The 20,003-nt window shown below is 43.7% G+C and overlaps 1 protein-coding gene across 2 annotated transcripts; it reads right to left on the minus strand.

Moving 5' to 3' along the window:
• Nucleotides 1-255: 255 nt before the first annotated feature.
• On the minus strand, nucleotides 256-20,003 carry pde7a (phosphodiesterase 7A). 2 transcript variants are annotated; one of them, XM_072378909.1, is made up of 12 exons: nucleotides 18,939-20,003; nucleotides 8,564-8,624; nucleotides 6,004-6,090; nucleotides 5,002-5,165; nucleotides 4,821-4,884; nucleotides 3,658-3,854; nucleotides 3,165-3,296; nucleotides 2,963-3,054; nucleotides 2,632-2,776; nucleotides 2,450-2,546; nucleotides 2,206-2,286; nucleotides 256-2,129 (listed from the first exon to the last, which is right to left on the minus strand). In XM_072378909.1, exons 1-12 carry the CDS (start codon nucleotides 19,074-19,076, stop codon nucleotides 1,897-1,899), a joined length of 1,491 nt encoding a protein of 496 aa, XP_072235010.1. In that variant the 5' UTR covers nucleotides 19,077-20,003; the 3' UTR covers nucleotides 256-1,896. The 2 variants fall into 2 exon arrangements, with proteins under 2 accessions (XP_072235010.1, XP_072235009.1); XM_072378908.1 differs by having other exon boundaries at nucleotides 6,004-6,093.

The raw sequence follows: 20,003 nt of genomic DNA on the forward strand, positions 1-20,003 counted from the left end.
TTCCCACTACGTCATGTTGTAGATGTGCTGGGTGGTCCAGTGCGTTAAGTTTTCTTTTTTCCCCCCATTTGGGATGTTGGGAGTGACAAATATTTAAGTTTTAGGTCTCTATGCAAGCATTTTATAGAAAATAGCTTAAGGGTATTTATCAATATAAATTCTTTAGGGCCGCCTGTAATCAAAACAGGCCACAGAAAAATATTAACACTGAACTGAAATGATTTTGTTAAGTCACTTGGTTATACATTCGAGTCATGAAAGTCAACAACAGGTTTTATTATTCAAATTGTAACTGCAACAGGCATGTATCAAAAAAGGTCAATACAGCAAAGCCTTTACAAAACCTGGCTCCACACCGAAGTCTTCCCAAAAAATGGCTGTCGCAACAAATTGTAAACAGTTTTATCAACAGTCTTACAGCACTTACAGCAAAAATACAAATCAGCTAAAGTAAGAAAAGCACCTGTTATCGTTCAAAATGTCTCAACACAAAACACAATCTGTGCCACTATACAGAATCAAAAGAGAAACTAAACACGATGGAATGTTCAAATCCTCTCGCCTATTTTGTTTCCATACAAAAAAAAAAAGGAAAAAAACCAAGAAAGGACAGCTGGAGTTGTTCCTCACAACAACAAAAAAAGGCAAAGGGATTGGACAGTGCATTCAAAGACAAGCACACCATGCACTTGATGGGAACAGGAGTTGGTTTGGTCACTTAGCATAGTTTGTGCATAGTTATAAGGCATCAGTCAAGCAGTCCTTTAGGTTTCATGTGGCTGTGAGAGACATTCTGCGAAGAGGGAGTCTCCTTCAGTTGATCTGAGCCAACAGCAAAAAGAGCAACCTTGCATCGTCCTTAGTCACCTCCTCCCTCCCCCCCTCTTCCTCTAAACAGAGACTGGCAAAACCCTGAGCGAGTTGAGTTGCATGGAGTGGAGTTCCAGGCGAGGTGCATGCGACTTGACCAGCGTCCCAGTCTGGCAGGGAAGCTTCCAGAGCTCAACCAGGGCTGGATAATACCTTTAACGGGGTGTCGTCGAAGGAAGGTCATGGAGACGAAGCTGTACGTCCAACATCATCGTTATTTGGAGTGCAAGAACATGGTAGCACAGGTGGAGTCATTTATGGCATCTGGTGAGTTTGAGAAAGGTTCTGCTCATGGCTTTAACAGTGGGATGACAGTTCAAACGAGTGGTTCTTTACATCTGTGCTTCGAAGGCAAACCGTGGAGCCGACATGATTCACTTCAGTTCATGGGAAAGGTACAACAAACAAGGAGATGCGTAAACAGTCTTCATAGAGGCAGCAGAAGGACCGGGCTCGTCACATTTTTTTTTTCTTTTTCTTTTTACATGAGGAAGAATCTTCAGTACAAATGCAACATGTCATTACTCAAAAGTCTCAGGAGGGTCTCATATCATAATACTCCAGTTGTCTCAATCAACTCAGTTCAAATCATTCTTCAAATCTTTGTTTTCAAATGGCACTTCAAAATACCAGGAAAAAAAAGAAAGTCTTTTTCAGTTTTTATACTGCTTTCCCCTTAAGGTTCACCAACAAAACAAAAGTGGCGTGTTCAGTCAGTAATGCCAAAACTACAGTGGACAAATAAATAAAACGGAGCAAATAAAAGAAAAAAATACAGCAGTAGCCAAATGAGGTATCTATGTATTGCTCTATGCCAAAAAGAGGAATTAAAAATTAAATAAATTAAATAAAATCAGTGGTTTATCAAGATGGGAGGCCAAAGCAACAAAACATAAACAGGGTGTTAGGTGCAGGTGGGGCAGCGGCGGGACTGCAGACCAGTGGGTGCCCCACCCGGACCTCAGTGTGTGGTGCGGCCCTGAGGCCGGGGTCAGGAGGCTGAGGTGAAAGGGCACACAAGGAGTGTCAGGATTCTCTGCTTCCCTGAGGTATTTCTTTGGAGCTGGTTCCTCCTGTGGCAGCATCTCCTGTGTCTGCGCCGGGCCCTGGCTCCTCGGAGACGGGGGTTTGTTCCTGCAGCAGGCCGCCCCAGCTGGCTTTGTTCAGCCCCATGTGGCCTAGCATGGTCTGAGACAGACGTGTGTCGGAGAAACGGGCCCATTCTGCAAACAGCGGCTCCGCCACGTACGTCATGAAGCCTGAAAGAGGAGGGAAAGGTGTCACATCCAGGTTAAGTAACAAGCTACGAATAGCGAATTCGGTTCCCATACTTGCCTATTTGAATGTTGCCAACTGTGTTCCTCTCTCTGTCACAAAACGGACTGATGTCAAGTTTGTGCTTCTTCTCAATGTCTCCTTTATGAATCAGGCAAAATAATGAATTCATTTGTGAGCTATTATACAGCACAATATGTTCTGCACAGAACAAAAGAACGACTGGGGACAGGAAAAAAAAAAAGAAAGGCACAAAACAAGTTACAGAACAATGAAAAGAGCAAGCACCAAACAGACAGATAACCTTGTTGGAAGAACTCCTCTGTCACTTTCTCGCTCCACTGTTTGCTCAGCTCCCAGGGTCTGCAGGGGTTACAGATGTCCGCGCACTTCAGAGCCATCTACACACGAAGGGGGTAAAAACAAAACTGAAACTGTGGCCTGCTGGAGTCGAGCGATTTCACAGGAGATGAGGAAATAACCGACCTGCAGGATGAAGTGACGGTGACTGGCGTTGCTCAAGCACAGGTTGTCCTGGTCCAGGTGCATGCGAAACCTAGACAGGTAGTCGTTCTGCCTGCTGATGTCTGTGGCCAGGATTAAGGAGCCCAATTCCCTCTCCATGTTCAGACTGGGATGTCAAAGAGTAGAGTGCATTTAAATCAACAAAATGACCGTTTTAAGCATATAATGAGACATCTGTTCATGGTTTCTTCTTATAGCACAGCAGAGCTCTGTTAGTGTGCCAACTAGCATGGCGTGGAGCACAGTCTGACTTTCTTTGGTGCTCTAAACAACACTTGAGTGTCCAACTGACCTGTCCTCAGCAGGCAAATGGGAGAACAGTTCAGTCTCTCTGAAGAGACCCACTGCTGACTTCCAGTGGTGGTTTTCCAGAACTGAGGTATTCTGTTTGTTAGGAAAGGGAAAAAAAAGGGGAAATTAATTTAATATGCCACACGATGCCTTCCACTAAAGCAAGTTAGGCAGGCTACAAGGTGACTGTTGTCTTGTCTTACTCTATAGAGTGTGGCTAGATAGTGGTCAGTCTTGATGAGGAAAGGCTGGTTGACCCCAGGGTGGTCCAGGTCATGTGTGGCAGCTGCTAGGATTCCCAGTAGGATGTCAAAGGAGGTCAGAGACTTTGCAAGCTGCACTCGCAACGAGAGAATGGCACAACTCAAAATTAATGTTCCAAAAACACCTTCTTGAAAGCACTTGCACATTCATTCTAAAGCTCTGACCTATAGAAAAATATATTTGGTTTTAGATGTACTTTGGACACAAAAGCTGGGCACCATCAAACCCAAAACCTAATATCTAAATTCAAGTAAAAAGGGAAAGACTACACTGCAAGTTGTTTTAAGAGTCCTCATAAAGAGGGAAAAATAAAAGAACACAGAAACATTCCTCTGCACTTAGACATTCTGGCAGATCTTGTCCCCGCTGACAGCCAACGAAGTTAGAAACTTCAGCCCAGAAGAACCCAAATGTCTGGTCTGCATGACTCACCTTGGGCTCCTGCAGGTAGCAATACATGGCCTGTGTGACATCTGCAGCATGGACAGAGTTGTGATATGGGTTGTCGTTGTGGTAGTCCTCCTGAACCATGACTAAAAACCTCCAGAGTTTGACCATGTCCAGCTGGAAAAGCTCCACCAGGCCATACTGGTTCAGCAGGTGGAAAGTCAGGGTGATCAGGCTGTTCCCTGAGAGGGAATAATTTCACAATTAGAAACGATCACAGCGTCTGTTACGCTCCGTGCATTCGAGTTGCAGTTTTCAGTCTTCATTCATTTCACTGCAGCTAGTGTCTCGAAAACTTTTTAAGCACTTGTGATTTTCTCATGGGAGAAAAAGTGCAGAAAATAGAGAAGTCGGGAAGGTGCCAAGAACATATCTTGAGGCTGGAACACATTTGGATCGGTTGAAGCTACGCAAAGTGCAATTATATAAACATGTAGCAGCTCAAAAACATAAAGGAAAGCTGTTACTTTTGGCATTAAGCTAATGATAGAAACGCTGCTCTGTATGCGCTCCAGTGTTCTGCTCCTCTCAGTTATGGCTTCCACAGACACCGGCTGCATCAAAGACAAGCAGACCACAATCTTGAATGGAAGACTAAGTCACACACACACATTCCCACTGTCCCACAGTGGATTTATTGAATTGGTGTGGTTATACAAGGGCTCTAGTGGTTTAACGATTGTCATCCTCAGACCTCGTCACAGAATGCATCAATACCTTATGTTACACAAGTTAAAATGATCTGATGAAAACAGCGTTTCATCTTTAACTTCATGTTACTAATCCAGCTTTTTTTGCATGATATTTGTATGTGTATCATATTGTGGAAAATCCTAATAAACAGACACACTTATGAATTATCAACCGAAAACTGCGTCTTGTTGGATAACTACAAGGATCTCCACACCAAAACTCCACTTCAATCCAACCTCGATTCTCTTCGCTCCATCAGGTGTAACATGGTGGTTTCAGTGGAATAATTTGCTCTAAAACTAAGATGCATAGAATCAGCGATGTCCTACCAAGTCGGATGTAGTGACTGAGTCATGCAGTAAACCTCATATTGTGTGGAACATTTAAGAGACGACACCAGTGGGGACTTTTTGAAATGTAAAACAGAAAGACATCATTTATAGCATCGTACCTACCGTTTGTCAATTTATCAAAAAGAAAAATGTCAAAGTTCCAGGTGCCAACTTTTTCCAGCATGCACTACGAGAGAGGGAGAGGAGAAGCAGAGTTACAGATATGAAGTCTACAATAAAACAAACCGGGTTCACTTCGGAACATTTAATCATGGTGTTATTCTGTGCCTAGCGGCTGCCATACTCTGGCCTGTCCAGTGTAGTCTTCATCGAGGATGTGAAGAGGGATCTGCTGGGGGATTCCCCGCAGCAGGCGGGATGAGTGCAGGTACCTCTGGAAGCTGAGCAGTCTGTGGACCCTTCTTTCAGTACCAGAGCTGGCCGACGAGGCCCCACATCCCATCCGTGCTGCGTGTGCACACACACACACACACACAAATATCTTGTAAAAGATGCAACGCATGAAAAAGAGAACAATTCTGAGGCATGTTTATTTCAGAAGCCCATTAGGTTTGGAGAATCATTTGGCTGGGACAAGCTCGGTGGGGATCTGACACCAACACAGCGATATACAAACAGTCGCTGCTGACACAGCCGCCCCCTCATAAGCCTTTCGTCGGGGATCACACAGCAGACATGCTTTGTCAGTGGTCTCTCTCTCTCCACACACACACACACACACACACACACACACACACACAAGCACACTACAAAGGCACCGTGTCTGTATAAACTGTAGCTGCAATCCGGAAATACGTCAGCATGAGGTAGGATTACTTTTGGGTCAAATCATCAACACAGACTTTCATAGATTCTCTGTAGCCGTTTGATAGTTAAAAAAAATAAATAAATAAAAGAAAAATTTTCTTTCAGTATGAAAGAGGTCGTTTTAATCATCAACTTACTTACTAAGGCTTGACACAAGTCTCTGGTCAAGTTTTCCACAAAGACACACCTCAGCCTTTAGTGATTTGTGACACAGTGAACAAAAGCAGAGCATAAACACAACTCAGTCTTACAGACGAGGAACAAGCTGTGTGGAGCTATAGGTTTGCGTTGTTCTCCCTTTACAGTAGGATTTACATCTTATGTGACATCCCTGTTTTGTGTCATGATCAAAAAAAAATGTATATACTGGGAAAACAAATAAATTAATAAAATCGCGTGAGGTCTTAAAGGGATGTGCATTCATGTGCTGCACCTGGTCTGAATGGGCTGAGGCAGTTAGACTGTGATGCATACTCACTGTGAAGTGTTCGGAAGTCAATGCAAAGGTATGGGTGGGAGCTTCTTCGTTCCGGTTCAAATCCAACCTGACTTCTCACTCTCACATCTCCTGGAAGAAATCAACACTTATTTCCTCAAGATTCATACTAGACAAAAAGAAGTGTGTGAATGTTCTCAAACAAGCAGTACTTAAGAGTTACTTCGGATTATTTCTCCTGCTTTAAGTGCCACGAGGATGGGCTTTACCACATGACAACGCGCAGAGCAGGATGACAAGACCAATGCAAATAAAGTTCAAATTGCCTGACACCCTGCCCCAGCCCTTTTGAAGGAAGTCTCTTTTTTCTAAGAGCTTCTGTTCAGCAATTTGCAAAGAAAGCTGGAGAACTTAAGACTTCCTCAGCCCTTTTTTTATGATTTTACCATTTCATAAACTGTATCAAACTTGTGAGATACGTTATGCTTCCAGTGTTCATTGATAGACTGATCATTTTATTTTGGCCATTGCTGACACCCCTCTTGTTACAATCTACCTGGAAAGGGGGGGGGGTCAGTATACTCTGATTGGTCAAAACGAAGAAGTTCACAGCAGCCGTTCATTCTTTGAGGAACAGGGCAGACTGTACTTGATGAAGCATAGGCCCTTTAGTGTCTGCAGCAAAGTATTGCAGACCATGACCATCTTTATCAGTCTGTAGGGGGGTCATCTGGGGCAGCAGCATCGGAACCAGTGACAAAAAGAAACTGGACAAACTGATAGGGCTCGTGGCTCGAGATCTCGTCACACCCCTAGTAAACACTAAATGGAAACAAAATACTGATTGATTTTTGGTCAAAAGGTGCATCAAGACAAAGCAGTAACTGATAGTTGACAGAAATCCCTCACATTATGTCTCCGCTTTTCAAAAGAATTCAAATATAATCCCCGAAGAAAATCGAAGCAGGACGTAAACTTTCTGATATGGTAAAATCCCATCCCCTTTGGTACTCCCAGCAAACTGAAACAAGCTTAAAGCTGTATATTGAGATTACGATTTGATCCAGGCTTGGTCAGTATCATCACTGTGTGGGAACAGTCACACATGGCACTTCATGTGTGCGTCAGAATTCAAAGGCTAAGTCACACAGGCCATTTTATTTTATTTAACAGCTGTTTGAATACTACACAAGCTCCTATCGAAATACCAAAAACTAAGAATTACAAATCAAGGCACGATGATGGCAAACATTTTGAAAAGCTGTTTGTAAAGTTTTTGACATGAATGTGTAAAGTGTAACCGTGCAAAAAAATTAATAATAATGATAATAACAATAAAGCGTGACCAATGCATTCATTCCTGGGCTGCAAGCGGGAACCCACTTGTATATACATCTGTCACATTTCCAGATGCATGTGCTAGGGCTCAGCACGTGTGTGTGCGTGTGTACGACTCGTGTGTTTTTGAGTGTCACAGGGTCTATGTCTCCCTTACGGTGCATTAGTGCTGGCGCTCTGGGGTGGATGTAGGTCATGTCATTATAACTGATGTGGCCAAAGCTCTGAGTCCTGCTATTTGAAAGCACATCAGCATTAAGTTGGCAGACTGAAGCCTGGCCCCGGCAAACACCAGTCTGCATTAGCGTGCCTCTCCTCCTCACACTCCGTTTAATATAAACCCTACAGACACAGATGTTTTATGTCTGTGACGTACAAAACTGCCATCACACTTAGCCAAGTAAAATGATTAAAGCGCTAAAGCTCCTTCAGAGAGCTCCACAAAATACTGTTACTGTGACCAGACACACGTGGCAGTGTCTGGCTCACGTTCAAGCTGGGAAGAAAAATAAGAATAGCAGTTATATGAAACTTAGAATAAACAACTGAAGTTAGAAAAGTTCAATGCTCCCTTCCTACTGACTATATTTCACATCTGATATTCACAGGAATATTGATGTGATTTTACTCCATTTCCTTGATGCCTCTAGATAAAAACAACAGAACTATCGTATAAAGTGACAAAAGCTGCAGGCAAAAGCACATCGGTATTAAGGAGACAGACCTCAAGGGTATAATAAAGGCTCTAATCGCATCTATACCCAATGACCTTATTGATTAGGAAAAACACGGCCGATCCGGTCGCTCCCCAGACGCATCCGACTCCAGCTGACTGACAGAACTACGGGTCCTCCATCCTATCATCCATTTTCTAAACTGCTTAGTCTGTTTGGAGTCGCTGAGGTCAAATGGATACCCACACACACGCGGTATGTACACAAAGACACATGTACACAAACACAGAAGTACACTCCGCACACCCAATCTGACCAACGCCACAGATACACACAGTCTTAGCCTGTTGGGACTGAGAGATTAGAAAAAGGCCAGGAATTGAGTGGATTCAAAACGTGCACTTTGGTGTGCCTTCTAATCTCGACATGCCTCAATGCATTACCCATTCCACTGCTTTTTTTAAGTCACTGCATATTAGGAGGTGGACATGATGAGGGGGAAGATAAACCTTCTGATGTCTGATAAGCGTGTGTGTGTGTGTATCTACTGACACAGAGTGCATATGCACTGAGAGCAGGGAGACACTTACCTAGCATACGAATGTACAGCGCCGTCTGGTCGGAGCTGTCGTAGGAGATGGCCCCTCGTCTCTAAAAAGAAAGAGACACTTTCAACAGCTGTTCAAGGGTTTAAACAACATAATGTCATAATTATATCATTACAGCACCAGGATGAGGCCCCGTCACAGGTTGTTAATCGCAATTAGGCGTGTGCGCTCTAATAATCTCATGGATAAACAGTGCGACACTAGTAGCGAGTGGCGTAAGGCTGCTGCTGTTGGGTCTAATCTGTGTGTGCACGCGTGTTTGTGCGTAAACTGCTGTCGCACAGATAAGCATGTTCCAGCTCCATATCATCGGCCCGATACGGCACAGCTATCAGTCATGTGAGAAACGCATGTGCTGTGAGGACACAAACACGTACGAGCGCACACAAACGCACGCAGCGTTTCCAATAAAAGAAAAGTATTATATCAGATTCGAGATCCGACCCCACCCAAGAACTTTTCTGTGATGTTTACTTCCTGGCTAACAAGCACAGCTGGAGACGCAGAGAGATTAAAAAGTAGAGATTGAAAAAGAAAAATGACTTCCCTGTCCTGACTTCAGCACGTGAATATGTGAACGCATCTGAATTCTTATCTCGACTAAAGTGGAGGAAGTGACAACAACCAGTCAGCAATATTATTTTAACAATTTCATCATTAAAAAAAAAAAAAAATAAAAAAAAAAATCTAAACTCTTCCAAGCAAGATAACTGGGAACTCTAAATTTAAAACATTTGGCATCCGCAGCACAAAAAAAGACCTCTTCTAAAAAGCAGCTACAGGGAGAGAGTGGACTCCACCAAGTTTAATGGCCATCTGTTAACTGTTAACTCAATAAAAGATGATCTAAATCTAGATTTGGACATTTGATTTAGATGTTTTGCCGCTGTGACAGAGTCGGTCTCGGAAACACGAAAAGATGAACAACTCCCAACTGCCTTGGGAGGAAACTGTTCCACAAGCATGATGAATAAATGAGATTACACACCAGACTACTTTGCAAACAATGCAGTTGTGTTGGGATTCAGCTTATGGCTTCGATAATCTGAAAACTATGATAGACACGAACCAGGTTGTCAGTGTGACGGCATGGAAACATAGAAAGACATTAGGCATACTGTAGATGGTTTTTCTAATGGTCAAAGACCATTCAAATGGACTTCTGTAACGGTTGCTGTCATTCTTTAGAAAATATGCAAATATGCGCTTGCTTTGAATAAGTTCATACTGGCTCATCATGCACCAAGATCTAAAGCAATGCATTAAATGGGAGACCTTACAGTCACTTCTTTTTTTTGTGCTTGAGGGACATTTGGGTGTCCAAAGTCACAGTCTACTCAAAAACCTAAAAACCCAACGCTGGCATTTTGTTTTGGGTCCCTCATATTTGAAAGTAAAGCATTAGGCAAACTGTCTAATGCTTTACTTTCAAACCAGTAAAAAAAAAAAACACCGAAAAATGGAGCAACGGTGAAGTCCAGAGTTTATGGAGCCGATGTGCAACGAAAGCGAATGCTGTTAATAACCGTTAATAATGTTCGGCTCTCTGGTGGTGAAATAACATGCTCCAGGGGTTATTGAGAACTTCAGATCACAACAGAGGTGGACTCTGAAGAGGAGAGGGGTGGAATGAAGGCGAGCAGGTCACGCCGCACCCTAAAACGATCCGCTTAAACAGAAATAATGTGAAATAATGGCTATAAAAAGGAGCTGCTGCAGTCCGTCTGGGTGTTATTTTGACTTAATTGAGGTCTTAATAAATTGTGTCATTGTGTTCTGGCTGTGTCTGTACCCTACCTGCACTCAGGACCGAAAGGTTTGCAACAGAACCCAAATGTGGCAGCACATCATCTCAGACAGGAGTGCTGTCGGTGAATGAGAGCTGCGCCGCGTTAATCACCGTGCTCATTGCAAGCTTGTTGTTAGCCATTTGCTGTGTGCTAGCTATGTAGTCCGGAGTCATTTTGATGAAATGAGGCGACAGCCCCCTACATTGCCCCGCCAGTTGTTTTTCTCTAAAGAAAAACCCAATACAGACAAACATCCCTCCTTTTTTTTCCTTAAATGGTATATCTTTCTTTGACTAAGTAGAGGGAACAAGTGACCAAAATATAAAGGGACATTCCAGCAAAAATGATTACTTAATGTCTTCAACAATATTTAGTGCCAACTAGTGTCCCTGAGCAGGAGACAGCTGCAGCCTGAGTGTCACGAGCACAGTGGTAGCTGGAGCATGTTTGACTGTGGCAACTGCACATTTGCTCTGTCGACAGGCAGCTGCTCAGGGCTACGCTGAGGTGTTGGCTCACCTCACTATGCACTCAACATATCCTGGCCCCCCTCCAGGCAAACTCTCCGCTCTCCCCTTCTGGGGCTTCCCTTGTCTCAGGTTACCCATTCCGCAGGGAGTCTGCATAACAGGCAGGTTGGCTCACTGACCGACTTGCTACCAAACTGATGGGTCTCTCGTAGGATGACTGTTAACCCTGAGTTAATACTAGTTACCCTTCACTCAGTCAGCAAAGCTCTTAGAAATTCCTCTCTGGGAAATAAGTTTATAAACTGCTGGAAAACACCTCGGTCACACAGTAAACGGAAACAAAAATGTGTACAAGTGATAAATCTTGGAAGAGATGTCTTACAGGTCAACGCTTAATAAATCTGCCTTTGTTCTGGAATCATTTCATGACATCTGTTGTCTCACTCGTGTTTAAAAGTGTAAGTGTCTTTGTACTCTTTACTTAATATCCTTCAGATTACCATGAATCTACTTCACACACACACACACACACACCTAACAGCCACCAATCCAAAGCTAATATTTTACCAGCTAGCAAACAGCTTGACTCAGGGTGGGTAATGTGCAAAGCTGTATTTTAGTGTCAACAGTGCTCCGTGTTTACAGACGAGATCGGTGTTTAGTGTGAGTATTATAGATTGTGTGTATGTATGCATGGGCTGCATGTGTCTCTGTGTGTGTGTGTGTAAGGGGGTAGTATTAGCTATCACATGCGTGGGAACTGTATGCTGTTGGCTCTATGGCTGGGAATGAAGAGTGTCCAGCCCTACAAACACAAAACAAACTTTTTGGCCAGTGTTTGCTGGAAACACACACACAGATACACACACACACACAACAGTTGGCACTTATTGGCTTTGGCTCCCTTGCGAGTTGGTAAGAAGTAGGCAGCAGCGCACTTTGTCACTGTCACATTCCCTCTGTGAACAGAGGACAAAGTCACGCTTTATCCTTGAAATGGCCACCGGACAACACACGCCCTTGCCACACCCGCCGTTCTGTCATGGTCCAGCAAGAACTTACTATAAGCCACTATGTTCGCGTGTGTCATTTACGCTTCACAGACAAAAGTAATGAGATATGGAGGATGTCAAAAGCAAGACTCACTGTTACAGATGCGCAATCATTTATAAAAAATAAATTTTTAATAAATAAATAAATGCAATGGGGCGATTTGCTGATTTGCCGTCATTCTCTGCACTGATCTGAATCACCTGGAACACGAGGAACGTCATCCAGCGCTGGTTAAACACCTCCCCGACATCTGAAATGTCTCTGCCTGTTTTAGAATGCATTTCATGTGCATTTTGCATGTTTGCATCACTTTGCAGGTAAAAATCCTGTGTTGAAAGACACTTCTGGGTTATGCAAGGAAGGCTTTGGCATTTTTGTTGAGATTTAAAAAAAAAAAAAAAAAAAAAAAAAAAACAGGTTTTATGCAAAAACTCATGCGAGTTTAACGCTTTATAGAGCCATTTAACAGCAAAAGCCTGCTGTGGGCCAGATAAACACAGCGATTCTTAACTATGAAATGATGCAGGAAGTTTTTTGCTTTGGTTTGTTTTTGTTCTAGAAACCACCAACTCTGTTAGATTAAAAGGTATATCTACAGTAAATCTACACCCCTATCAGAGCCTCTGATCTATGACGCTTGCGGTTGTCATAGCAAACGCATCAAATGTAGTGGAAATACGACAAAAACAGATAAAACATCAGTGTTTTTGAAAGGAGACAAAAAAAAAAACTTGAGAGCATGTATCTTGATGTCTTGAGTGTGGATGAATAAAAAAAAACTCAGACATAACACAACCTTGTCACATTGTTTCGGGCCACCTTGGTCTGAAAGTGTTTAATTCAGTGAGTCGTTGATATCTTGCGGGGGACAGATATGTCAGGGTTCTAGCTCTGGTCAACTTAAACTCAGCTGAATCCACGATACAGCAAAGCATTCACTTGAACTGCTGTGAAGTTTTTAAAGTCTCAGTTGTTTCAGATGGCCTCGTGGCCCCAGGTTGGCCCAGGTGAATTCGGGCCGGGGACGAATCACTCCTGTACGCATATTTGCTCAACTACTCTCAGTTGGGTCTAGGCGCTCCGCACATGCACCAAAGTTTCTTTGTCTGACTTTTTGGAACAGTTAAAAGTCTAGTATTACAGCCGAGCTCCCGAAAAAGCTAACTGCGTCTGAAATGCTCTAATAAAACCCTGATTTCAGCATGTCTGTGCAGTGGATTCAGCTGTGCAGAACCACAGAGAGACTTAGAAATGCTATTACGTCTTGAACGTTTTTCCTCACTCAGTCCACAGCGTCGCTGTGTCAGACGTACTTCAGTTAATAATTCGATTCCGCTCCCATGCATGTGAAGTGGGACAAAGACTCAACAAAAACTGTCCCTGTAGCTCCACCCAGCTTTGCACGCAGCTATGCTGACTGACTCGTACGAACTACACAACACCCCCCCGCCTTTGGAAAAAAAAAACAAAAAAAAACAAATATCCTTTTAAAATGTCTCCTCTAAGGGATTATTTGAGGATTTTTATTTGGGATTACTTATAATCACCATCTTTGTCAGTTATGAAGTCACAAGCTAAAAAAGACAGGCTTTAACCCACACGAGTTGCCCATTTCTTTAAAAATGAATGCATGAATGACTTTAACAGTTAAATCCTGAATTGGCTGAGCGCTTAGCTGAAATAAAAGGGTCATCTGAGAAGCAACAGATACAGAAAATATCCTGAAAGTTTGTGTGCAAAAGGTGCATCAGACATATGTTTTCTTTTTTCTCTTTTTTTTTTTCAATGTTTATGCAGATTTGTCCTCCTGGCCAGAGCATTTTCATGCACCGATGAGATCATCCAATTTGAATGTGCTGCGATGACGTTATTTTAAAAACAGCAACATCCAGATCTTCTGGAAGAAAGACAAGTCACCATCATCTAATATCGTTACCACCATTATGAAAAAGCGATTATATGTGCACGGAATAAAGTGCAAGCCAATATGCTGTCATCCGTGGCGTTTTCTAGTCAAAATGAGCAACATATTCACAGTGATTAGAACTCAAATATCCTTTATGAGAGTCCACAAATTGAAAACCGTTCTCAGTGAAGATGCGCTTCTTCTCTGCTGCTGTTCTCATTGTCAAATCGAAGTGGCACAAACAGTGTTTTGATATGCAAACAATTATTTAAGGGATTGCCTGCGTCAACTCCTGCTTAAAGATGGGCGCGTTAACTCGGCTTGTGTATCAACAACCGTGATTAATAAATCTGCAAGAGAGAATGCAACATGTGCATTTCTGCTTGCAAAGTTTTGATCATTCATTTAAAAGTCGGTTTTCTGAATCTGGCCCCTGAGGTTGCACTTCGCAGTCTGAATGCAAGCTAAATTCTGCTTTGTTTGGAGTTTGCTGCAAGCGCAACAGCCCGCTCATTGTGCTGCCTGCAATTCCATGCGAGCTCGTTTACATATGGCTCCGGTTCTTATCTCAGCTCAGTCTCACTGCCTGAGGTCACAGCACTCAGGTTTCTGAGGTCAGGACCTAAAGTCGACATTCCTGGCAAAGTGCAGAGCCCAGAGGCTTCGGTGTTTGTCACCCTCTGACTCCTATAGTTCAGCAGATACTAACAATATCACAAAAGGTGCACAAATGTGGACTCAACGGACTTTGCAGGAATCTGGTGAGATTCTGACAGTGAATGTATGTGGACCCCCCCCTCCCGATATGGCTTTGAAAGCTTTTCAACAGTCGAGTGCACAGTGCCACATTCTCACACTTTCTTGATGTTCCTCACCTTCCAAACACAGGTGTAAAACTTGCCTTTACTGCGTTGTTACATTTTAAAAATCGGGTTTAATTGAGGAGAGACCTACTGCAGTCACTGTATCAGCTGGGGCAAAAGCAAATGATTTCCCAAAACCTTTCCTATAAAAACTGACATATCAGAAACCAAATAAAGAACACACACACACGCATGTAAATTCCCCAAGATAAAAGCAGCGAGACCCAGTGCGGTTTCATAAACTGAAAGCTTCCTTCTGAGTTATGACCTCTCGCAGCGCTCTGCTGTGTGGGACAGCACATTCCAGTAACTGAGTGTTAGGCCATAAACACAGGCAGGTTTGGAGTGACTGAGTGCCTTTGTGTGTTTGTACACCAGCCGCTGCATACACAAAAGCCCCAGATAGAGTCTACCTGTTGGAAGAGTGTTTTATGAGCCACTGTAACACACTCCAGCTGCAGTGAATTTTGAGAGACGGCAGCTGGTTAAGGAGAGGCCCGGGGGTGAACTGGCGCAATGCCTCAGCGAGCAAATGACAATGAAATTTGTAGCCGAACAACGCAGCATGCTTGTCGAACAGAGCTGCATCTGTAACCCATGTTTTTTGGGTTGGTTTTATTTTTTTACTAGCAGGGAAAGTATCATAAAACGATATAAGCTTTTGTTTACATGGTGCTTTCAAAGACCATTGTATGCATGCACTTTTAGCAGTGCTGCTCTATGAAATTAGGGGGGGTTACAAGGAGGTGGGCGCTTCATATTCTCACAGGCTGTCTCCCCTGTACAGGAATTTCATTCATTTCGAACATCATCCCCAGGCTCTAATTGCTTCTGGAGACCAGCTTAATGCTCCCCCATCCTTTCCTTGGAAGCTTTTGAGGAGGCCAAACAAAAGCCAGGTCACCAACCAGTGTGATCTGTCAGGGGTTTAAAACTCGCCACACTGGTTAATCGATTTTCCATTCCTGTAAAGGTTTATGCGTTTTCAGACCTGCACCACACATGATTCAGCCAGATCAGTTGACAGTGTGTCTCAAAGTGTATAGATGTGGGGAGCTGCATTCTTACGGCTGATTGCACTCTACGCTTCAGCATGAAAACATCACGGTCATGTGATAAGAGGGGCCCCTTATAGAGAGAAGCAGACATGCTGAGAAACATGGGGGTGGTGCATATGCTCCAGACATCAGACCAGATTTATTTGATTTACACAATGTACTAAATGCTGAACATTTCCCTAAATGATAGAATTTCCATGCCTTCCAGCTTACAAATGCACAATTTTTGGTAGCACAGGGGTTAAAGTTTTTGAGAAAGGTTGTGAAACACCCAGCTCAGAGTCTGAACAGCTCCTTTAGCATTCTTACCACATCCTGAAACAACGTCAATCTGAAGGCAGTTTAAATCAACACAGTAACTCCCACAGAAAGAGGCTCTGTACTGTATTCCCTTATCAGTTTGGTCAAAGAAGCATCCGCGGTGCGGCTGGAACAAGCACTCCCATCTCCCACCCTCATGCACAGGCTTATCGGCATCTCCCTGCCTAAACATTGCAAATCTGAAGGAGTCGATCTAAGATCAGTGGCTACTATACTTCTGATTGTATGACCGGCTGTTACGTAATAGATTGAGCCGACTGCAGATCAGGGTTTTCAGTCCGAGCTGCTTTCCTGCCATTATCACAAAAACCCACGTGATTGCACAGGCCTCATCAATACTGTGCTTTTTTCTTTTTTTTCCTTTCGGAAAAGTTGTAAACTTCCACACCAGCAGCGTGTTTTACTGGTAGCAAATCTTGATTGCCAAACACACGGCACAGATACCCTCACTTCAGGCATGTGCATCATCTCTAAATTGCGTGCAGCCATGCTGAGCGGTACTAATGCATGTGTGCTTTATAGTTCAAATGAGAACCACATGACTCTTTCCTTTGCCCTGCTCCTGGTCTGCTGCTCCTGGCCCTTTCAATTTGCACCAATCTAATCTGTCTCAGTCCGGTGTTTACTCTTCACTTTTTCCAAGAGGAACAAACATCCCTCACTGCACTCAAACAAGAATCCAACTCATCCCCCACCTCATTCTAGGACTTAAACAAGCTAAAAACAAAAAAGACATTGTAATGTCCATTTATTTGATGCCGTTTTCAACGCCTCTTCTCCAGCATATTTACACCCAGTCATGGGCATTCCACAACCACAGAGTGACATATTCTTTTGAGACTCAAATCGTGTCTTCAGTCCTCCTCTTTCATACTCTGTTTACAAGAGGAAATGTCTTCATCTGCGAGGGAAAGGGGAGGGGGGGCCCGAGGAGAAAGAGAAAGAGAGACTGGGTTTGTGAGTGAGCGGAACAAGATAGCCAGAGAAAGAAAAGAGACTGAGACTCCGGCCATCTGTGAGCCTGGAAATGAGCCAAACCACTGCCCACAGAGCCCAGGCACATGCCTAACTGCCTCATTCTGCAGTGGTAGTCCAGCTCTGCTTCCACAAACAACAGGCCTGTGGAACCACACACAAAAACACAGCAGCCACCAAGGACGACTGCATCCTTATGGTCGTAAATAAGGCCCAAAACACAATATTTGTAGAAGTGTAATTGCTCTGCGACAAAGGCTGAGTGACACTGCTGTATGCATGCCGGCGTCTTCACCCAATTCAGCCAGTGTGTGCAGAGACATGAGACAAAAGGCGACGTCAGAAGGCCTTTGTGTCACTGAGTTGTTGTCTATTTAATTTTTGCACTGAGCATAAAGAGCTGCACGCTTGTGATTAAAATGTCTCCACAAAGCCATCTAGCAGATGATTTTTGTTGCTTAACACTACAAAGTGCACCGTTCACTGCAAACAAACCAGTTTTTCATAGCAGAAAGGTGCAGGAACAACAGGACACCTCACACTGGCCGACTGAATAGGAAACAAAGATCCACTTGAGAGATTGATTAGTGAACAGGGACGAGACGCTACAGCTTTCTAGCCCAAAATCGTGCTAGGCTGGACCTTTTCCCGGGAACTCTCCCTTGGCTTCGACCCGAAAGGCAAGTTCCAGAGAGCACCACCGTGGCGAAAGTCTTCCTAACTGAGGAGTAGGAGGAGAAGTACTGAAAGTATGAATAAAGAAAAATGATGGCTGGACAATCTGAAAAGTGCCGTCCAGCCAACTCATCCAACATTTCGTGGCATCAGTTGAAAAGACACCCTAAAACCCCAAAGACAAAAGGCCATCGGGAGTGAGCCTTTGAATGCCAAGGCTATGCATTGGTTTTTGAGGGGCCTGCCTGTGAGGATGGGTAATAGGTTCAAAGCAGACACACATGGGTAGTTATGTGGAGCAGGGACCTGCACCAAACACTAATGGACATCAAACTGAAGAGGACACACACACAGTAACAGTCACTTAATACTTAGCTAAGTGTTGAAAGGTGCCTTTCAACACTCGATGGGACCAAAAGACACCAGGACACGCTTCGCCGTTTTTGTCCAAAAACGCAGAAGCAGTAGCAAGCACGACTTTAAACAGAGTAATGCGGAGTGGAAGAAGGTAACTGGAGGATGATTTTTGGTGCAACTTTTCTTTTGAGTGCATATTGCAGACACACATGTCACAGTCAGTTGAACTCGTGTGCCGGACAGCTCGGACACAAATGCTCAAAAATGACTCGATGTGGCCCAATGTTTTGGAGATGTACTACACAGTTTTTCTGCATCCATGAAAGTCTGTTAGAAATGTGACCTCACAACACGAAGAGCGATGCTGCTGCCCACATTTCATCTTTCACCGCAGAGTTGGTCAAATAAATAGAGGCAATGCCAACCCAGCGATATTTTCAAGAGAGTACAGGAAGTTCAAGTATGACTCAATGATTTGTGTTCTGTCAATGTGTCAATGGAAGTTAACATAAATAAGAGTCTTCTGACAAATCCCAGGAGTGTGTTGGTACAGTTAAAACATCATGTTCATGCTGGCTGAAGTGTAAACCACGAGGTCCTTTATCTGAAGGCAACATACACAAATACAAAGTTGGGAGATGGCTTGTTGTGTGTGTGTTTTAGCTCAAAGAGATAAGACTATGTCGAGTGCTTCTGTACAAGTGACCGCTCACCATGTGTGATAGGGCCTAAATACCCAGCAACCACCTGCAAGATTCCTGTGGATTATTCACGCGTTTGTTGAGAAGATGCTCGTTTTAAGATCTATTTTGGTCACCAAAGCCTCAAATACATCCAAGGAACTGATTCAAGGAATTCAGGAAGATTTAATCGTGTGAAATGTATTTACCTGAGACAGCTGCCTTGGATCAGGAGCCCCGAAGAGAGAAGAGCTGGAGCTGAAACTAATGGCTCCCCTCCGGCTGAGGACATGCTTGGGAACCGGCCTGTCCAGAGGCAAAACCGGCAGCTGATAACATACTTCCATTGAGTAGTCAGAGCAGGGTCCGGATCAAAAATGTAAAAAATAATAATAATAAATTAAAGGTAAAGATGCAACGCGAAAATAGGTGGCTGGTGAAATAGAAAATCCAAAATGCGAAAATATCTTTCAATACGGGGAAAACGATCTGAAACGAAGCTGCAAAGTATTTATGTTCATTATGAGCGACTCAAAACTTGTCCAGATTGCCTTCATCGATGCTGCGTCTCGTCTACCTCCACCGTTTCACCTCCTTTGGTGTCATTCTGTAAAGAAAAATTCATGCCGCTGTAGCACTGGCCCCTTTCCTTCTCATTTTGCTCAAATCCGGGCCCACGGACGACGAGATCTTCTTGCCATTCTCTGGGTCTTTATGAAATCGCTTCCTCATTTTCAAAGCAGAAAAAAACGTCCGCTGATTTGGGTTTCGTGGCGTTCACAGATCCGCGTATCACATACTCCGCTATGAAAACAAAAGGCACGATCGCTTCCAAAAAATGTCATCAACATATCATTTTCTATGCAACACCGGCGGATGGAGTGAGGCAGCTCCACGGTGTGAGACCTTCGCGGTCGTGGCCGGGAGGTTTGCTCTCATTCAGGCTTCAACCGGTGGCGAAATATAGTCAACATGTAGGGCTTTTCCGTTTTCATTCTGAAGCTGCATCATGAAGGAGCAGTTGTCTAATTCACCGCTGGTCGTAAAACACAAAGTGTCTAGCTCAGAGAGGGAAACCCCGACGTTCATCTCATTCACTGCGACTCCGGCTGCTCGACAGGAGACGTAATGGAACGCGAAACAAAACGACGAACCAATAAACGAAAAATAAACGACCTAACGTGCGTTTCTTTCCCTACAACTACCTGCCTATCGCCCTAAACATTAGCCTACTATATGCTTTACAGGCGCGCACCACCTGCCAGAGATGGTGC

Source organism: Leuresthes tenuis, unplaced genomic scaffold (assembly GCF_036924035.1).
Source record: "Leuresthes tenuis unplaced genomic scaffold, fLeuTen1.0.hap1 SCAF_24, whole genome shotgun sequence".
Taxonomy (NCBI): Eukaryota; Metazoa; Chordata; class Actinopteri; order Atheriniformes; family Atherinopsidae; genus Leuresthes; species Leuresthes tenuis.

Coding starts and splice junctions, on each gene's coding strand:
- pde7a (XM_072378908.1), bottom strand. CDS start 19,076: ATGGAAGTATGTTATCAGCTGCCGGTTTTGCCTCTGGACAGGCCGGTT. Junction 4,885..5,001: donor ACTACACTGGACAGGCCAGA/GTATGGCAGCCG, acceptor CCTCTCTCGTAG/TGCATGCTGGAAAAAGTTGG. Junction 3,055..3,164: donor ATCTAGCCACACTCTATAGA/GTAAGACAAGAC, acceptor CCTAACAAACAG/AATACCTCAGTTCTGGAAAA.